Below are 6,466 nucleotides of genomic sequence, written 5' to 3' on the forward strand. Positions count from 1 at the left end.
CTTCTTCATGTACGGCAACCAGTGTTGGACGCAGTACTCCAGGTGAGGGTGCACCATGGCCGGGTACAGTGGCATGATAACCTTCTCTGATCTGTTCGTAATCCCCTTCTTTATCATTCCTAGCATTCTGTTCGCCCTTTTTGCTGCTGCCACACATTGCATGGATGGCTTCATCGACTTGTCAATCAGAACTCCGAAGTCTCTTTCCTGGGAGGTCTCTCCAAGTACCGTCCCGGACATCCTGTATTCGTGCATGAGATTTTTGTTACCGACATGCATCACTTTACACTTATCCACTTATACAAAAAACATAAGAATAGCTATACTGGATCAGACCAATGGTCCATCCTGTCCAGTATCCTGTTTCCACAGTAGCAAATCCAGGTCACAAGTACCTGGCAGAAACCCAAATAGTAGTAACATTCTATGCAACCCTTCCTAGGGCAAGCAGTGGCTTCCCCCATGTCTATCTCAATAGTTTGGGAACCACTGTTATTGCCCCCACTTTATTTACCTTGTGCGATATTAGACATGCAAGACTTTTTTTCGGTTTCTTCCAAACCATTGGTACTCTAAATTTCACGCAGCTCTCTTTCCATTTGTTCACTGGTATAAATGTTCCATACAAGTTTTGCATATAATATGAGGGAAGGGTTAGGATATCCATTATAGTAGAAGATTTGATCATTATGCATGTAGAAAGCTGGGTGGCTGGTGGGTGTGAGGATCATTTAGTCACTTGCCTGCCTATTGTGAAGATTGCGGACCTCATGGCACACCTAGATAAGATTTTAGACAGTGCTGGGGAGGAGCCATTGCCTTGCTACATGTGAGTATCAATGACATAGGGAAATGTAGTAGTAAGGTTCTGGGATTTAGGCTCTTACCCCCTTTTACAAAACTGTGGAAGTGTTTTTTTTTTTAGTGCAGGCTGGTGCGCTGAATGTTCTGCACTGCTCCTGATGCTCACAGGAACTCATGAATGTCGGGAGAAGCACAGAGCATTCAGTGCACCAGCTGGCACTAAAAAACACTTTTACGGTTTTGTAAAAGATGGGGTTAGGCAGGAAGCTAAAATCTAGAACCTCAAGGGTAGCATTTACAGAAATCCTTCCTGTTCTACACCCAGGCCCCAAGAGATAGGCATAGCTCAAGAATCTCAATGCTTAGATGAGGCAATGGTGCAGAAAGGAGGGTTTTAGATTTGTTGGGAACTTGGAAACATTTTGGGGAAGGGGAACATTCCTCAGTGAAGGGCTCCACCTTAACCAGGGTTTAATCATTTAAAAAAGACATAGAGCAGTTTTTAAACTAGAAACTGGGGGAAAGCTGACAGTCACTCAAAAGATCATGGCTTGGAACAAAGTACAGTATCTTTAAAATATATCACCAAAATATGGATGGCAAGGAATTCTGACAGCGAAGATGCAATAGAGACCATAGTAGACCAGGCGTCATACATAGCAGACTGTTTTTAAAGATTGCAAATTTTCCATGTCAGCTGCTAAGCAAGTTGTAAATAGGAATGACAAACATTGTTTTAAACGTCTATATGCAAATACCAGATGTCTAAGAAATAAGATGGGAGAGTTAGAATATATTGCACTAAATGAAAAGTCATATGTAATGGACATCTCTGAGAAATGGTAGAAGGAAGATAACCAGTGGGACTCTGTGATTTGAGGGTACAAATTATGTTACAGTGATAGGGTGGGTTGAATTAGTGGAAACATAGCATTATACATTAAGGATGGCCTTGAATCAAATAGACTAAAAATTCTACAGGAACCAAAACACACCTTGGAATTCCTATGGGTAGAAATTTCATTTGTAAAGGGGAAAAGGATAATGATAGGAGTGCACTTCCTTCTCCCAGGCCAGCAAGAACAGACAGATGTTGAAATGTTATCAGAAATTAGAGAGGCTAACAAACTGGATAACAAAATAGTAATGGGTGATTTCAATTACCCCAATATTGATTGGATAAATATAACATCAGAGCATGCTAGGGAAGTATAATTCCTTGATGATATCAAGAACTGCTTTATGAGCAGCTGGTTCAGGAATCAACAAGAAGCGAGGCAATTCTAGACCCAGGGCCAGATTCTGTAATATTGATGGCAAAATTCAATGTATCGCTGTAGTGGCCGTAAATTTAATGATTCAAAAAAGATGAGCCATTCTCAAAGAATCACACATGCAAATGAGGTTCATGGAGGTTCACGAAGGTTCGCAAAATTTAAATGAGATCAGTCATTGGTGATAGCGATTAGCATATGCGCAGAATAGTACATGGAACGAGGCATGTTGTGTCAATCATAGATGTGCCAGCGCTTCTGGATGGAGGGGAAGGGAGGGGAGGTGCAATTATCAGTTTGCAACAAACACATATAAGGCACGCATTTAATACACGTGCTCAAGATGCGTGCTTTTGAGATTTTTTCCCATCACTATATTACTATAATTTAAGTCAGGGGTCCCCAAAGTCCCTCCTTGAGAGCCGAATCCAGTCGGGTTTTCAGGATTTCCCCAATGAATATGCATGAGATCTATGTGCATGCACTGCTTTCAATGCATATTCATTGGGGAAATCCTGAAAACCCGACTGGATTTGGCCCTCAAGGAGGGACTTTGGGGACTCCTGATTTAAGTGAAGAGTATGCTTTTTAAAATTTTTATCATGAGCCATAGCCAGAAATATGTGCCTGAGATGCACTTTTCACAGTACCGGCACCCCTGGACTAGCCAGTAATTTTAGGTTGCTAAAAGCCGGTACTTCTTTTGGAAAATCACCTGGCAATGATAGAGATTTGCCTGGAGTGCTCGTTTAAATATTAATGAGCCCATTTTACTACCATTGTAATAGCAATGACTTCGTTGTACTAAATTTGCATGGCAGAGTCGAAGGCTGCTAGAAAGATCAGAACAGACAATAGTGAGCTGTTAATCAGGTGGTAAAATACTGGCATGCAAAACTGCTGAAACCGGTTTAGCGACCACCATTAAAGGTATAGTAAGTTTTGAAAATCCAACCCCTAGTCCTTAGTGGAGCACATGATTTGCTGCAGGAAGTATTAGTTTGGGGGCCACTTGATAACACTCATCATCAGTGCTCCCTCTAAGCGGGCGGGTGTTGTGAGCAAAATTTTTTTCGCTGTGCGCTAAAAATATCGGGCGCCAGCAAGTTATGAGCCAACTCGCCCGATTCTCCTCTCGCCGCCCTGCCCGCCGTGCGCTGTGACGTGAAACTTGTGCGCTGGATGTAATATTTTGTGCGCCAGCGCACGCCAGCGCAGCTTAGAGGGAACACTGCTTCATCATAACATAATCAGGTTTCATATAATCTCTAGAGTATGTACACACAGGAAAATCAATACCGTAACATTTAACTTTAAAGAAAGGAGACTTTAATAACATGAGGAGAATGGTAAAAAAAACTTAGAGGAGCATCTGTAAAGGTCAAAAATTTACATCATGTGTGAATATTTTTCAAAAATTTCATACTGGAAGCCCTGATCAGATATATTGACCTTAAAACATCATATCAATACAGTCATTAAAAGTATATTTTTTAAATTGCATGGTTGAAGGAAATTTTGTTCTTTATTCAAAGAAAAACACTTTTCAATTTTAGTATAGGCATTAATTACAACACATTTATCTAAAACTATGAAAGAAATAATCAGTTACTTCTGTTATTCTAAAAGTGGGATAGTGTAACTTCACGATCAGGTGTCATAAGTGTATGCCATTAGGGCAACATATATGCTATTATTTGAAATAAAAATTTAAAAAAACCTACAAGACTTACTGTCCATCTCGCTCTCCCAGCTCAGGACCTCGTCCAGTGCCTTCCTGCTCCTGGCTGCAGCAAAGCGCTGCCCACCCAGCTTTTCTCAGAATGTCTACAATTCACGAAATCCTAAGCAAGCTCACACTTGAGGGAGACCCATAAGCAAGCTACCAGCATGAACTTGGAACTGTTAGGGCATCCACCAACTTTGATGCAGAGAAGGATGAAGCTGTTCTTGAAACAGCCATCAAGGCCAAAGGTGTGGAAGAAGTAATCATCATCAACATTCTAACCAACCGCAGCAATGACCAAAGACAAGATATTGCCTTTGCCTATCGACGGAGGACGAAAAAGGATATTCCTTCGACGCTGAAGGGTTTTCTCTCCGGTAACTTGGAAGGTGTAATGCTGGGGCTGATGAAGCCACATCCACAATATGATGCTTCTGAACTGAAGTCTTCCATGAAGGGTCTGGGAACTGATGAAGATTCCCTTATTGAGATCATCTGCTCACGGACAAACCAGGAGCTCCATGAAATCAACAGAGTATACAAAGAGATATACAAGACAGAGCTGGAAAAAGACATGATTTCTGACACATCTGGGGATTTCCAGAAACTGATGGTGGCCCTGGCAAAAGGCAAAAAAGATGAAGACATCTCTGTGATTGATTATGAAAAGATTGATAAAGATGCCCAGGAGCTGTATAAGGCTGGTGTAAAGAGAAAGGGAACTGATGTGAACAAATGGATCTGCATCATGACTGAAAGAAAAATACTCCAGCCCAGACAGTATTTGAGAGGTACAAGAGCTACAGCCCCTACAACATGGAGGAGAGCATCAGGAAGAAGGTGAAAGGAGACTTGGAAAATGCCTTTGTTAACCTAGTCCAGCGTATTCAGAACAAACAATGGAGGAGTGTGTGGCACAGTGGTTGGATCTACAGCCTCAGCACCCTGGGGTTGTGGGTTTAAACCCCGCGCTGCTCCTTATGACCCTGGGCAAGTCACTCAGTCCTCCATAGCCCCAGGTACGTTAGATAGATTGTGAGCCCACCAGGACAGAGAGGGAAAAATGCTTGAGTACCTGACTGTAAAAACCTCTTAGATAACCTTGATAGGCGGTATAAAAAATCCTAATAAACTTGAAACTTGAAACTATTTCGCTGATAGGTTATATGATTCTATGAAGGGCAAAGGCACCAAAGACAAGGTTTTGATCAGGATTATGGTATCTTGCAGCGAGATTTATATGCTAAAAATCAGAACTGAATTCAGAAAGAAGTATGGCAAATCCCTGTATTACTTCATCAGCCAAGACACAAAGGGCGACTACCAGCGGGCTCTTCTAAACCTGTGCGTGCGGAGGAGATGATTAAAAGCTGAAGCTCCGTCTCTGGGTATCTTCCCTGCTGTTCTTACTGAATCTACCTATGTAGTTCATTGTAACCAGCATCCGTATTTAGCAGACTGCTGGGACTCTTCGCTTTCCTGTATCTTCTCTAGGCCACACCGCTTTGCTTGTCCTCCCCTAATATGTTAAAAGCAAAAAGGCCAAAGAATTCTAACATTCCTGAGGTAAAGGATGGAACCTCTTTTGTAACAGAATTGCATCTCTCCTTAACCATTTACTGTAACAGACAAATAAAATTGACTTTTTACTTAAAAAAAAAATACCTACAAAAGTGATGAGGATATAATAATACCAAAAGTGCACTTCCACAAACAAGGCATGCATTAGTATTTTCAACTGCTATTTTGTAAATTGTGAGATATCAAAATGTACATTCAAATGATTACATTTGACAAAAGCAAGATGAAGAAAAATACTACAGAATCTTTAATTTATCAGTTTACATGAGATGCAGGCAATTGCCTATGGGTAGCAGGCAATGAGTTTTCCACTCAAGTACATCCTCATATTTTACTGATGAGCTCAATGCCAGGCCCTTATCTTCTGAACAGAAGGAGCTTCATGGAACATCTGCTTCAATAGTTCCATCACTTCTTTTGTTTTGTCACTGCCCTCACTTATATTACAGATGCACTGACTATAAAAGAAGCTACTTTATTTCAAAAGCATTTCAAATAGCCAGGCTCTGTAATGCTTATGAAGCAGCTATACATGTGTTATGTCTTCCGTTACACCAAAAGCTATTTCACACAATATTCTGTCATTTTTCATTGGATAGATAACACACTTGTAGTTTTTATGATATTTTATTATCTAAAATGCTGCAGCCAAATCAAGGCTGTATGTAAAAAGCTTTTGCTTATGAACATGAAGGAGGGGGGGGGGGTTGGGGAGGGCTATTCTATAACTGAGCACCTTCATTTAGGTGCCTTAAGTCCATATAATACGTGTCTATTCTGAAAAAAATAACCTAGGCCCCCTAGGTTCCATTAGAATGGGACGATTTATCATGGCCCTTTTATCGTGGGATGTTTCATCATGGCGGCAATGAATTGTCCTCTCCACAATGGCACGATGAACCATGATGAATCATGCCTCTCCTTCTCTTCCCCCCACCAGTGCTTCTCCTCTATCCACCCCCCTCGCCGGTGCCTTAACTCCTTCCTCCCACCGATGCCTCTCCAACTCTCAGCCCCCGCCAGTGCCTCTCCTCCTCCCCATCCCTCTCTCTGCCGGTGCCTCTCCTTATTTCTGTCCCCC

At 41.6% G+C, this 6,466-nt stretch overlaps 1 protein-coding gene across 1 annotated transcript; it reads left to right on the forward strand.

The window, feature by feature from the left end:
- Positions 1-1,848: 1,848 nt before the first annotated feature.
- Positions 1,849-5,167, forward strand: LOC117354815 (annexin A2-A-like). The gene is given in 4 exon segments (XM_033932792.1): positions 1,849-1,954; positions 3,957-4,568; positions 4,571-4,706; positions 4,951-5,167. Coding segments are annotated over 4 exon segments (1,071 nt in total).
- The last annotated feature ends 1,299 nt before the right edge of the window (positions 5,168-6,466 follow it).

Source organism: Geotrypetes seraphini, chromosome 2 (assembly GCF_902459505.1).
Source record: "Geotrypetes seraphini chromosome 2, aGeoSer1.1, whole genome shotgun sequence".
NCBI lineage: Eukaryota > Metazoa > Chordata > Amphibia > Gymnophiona > Dermophiidae > Geotrypetes > Geotrypetes seraphini.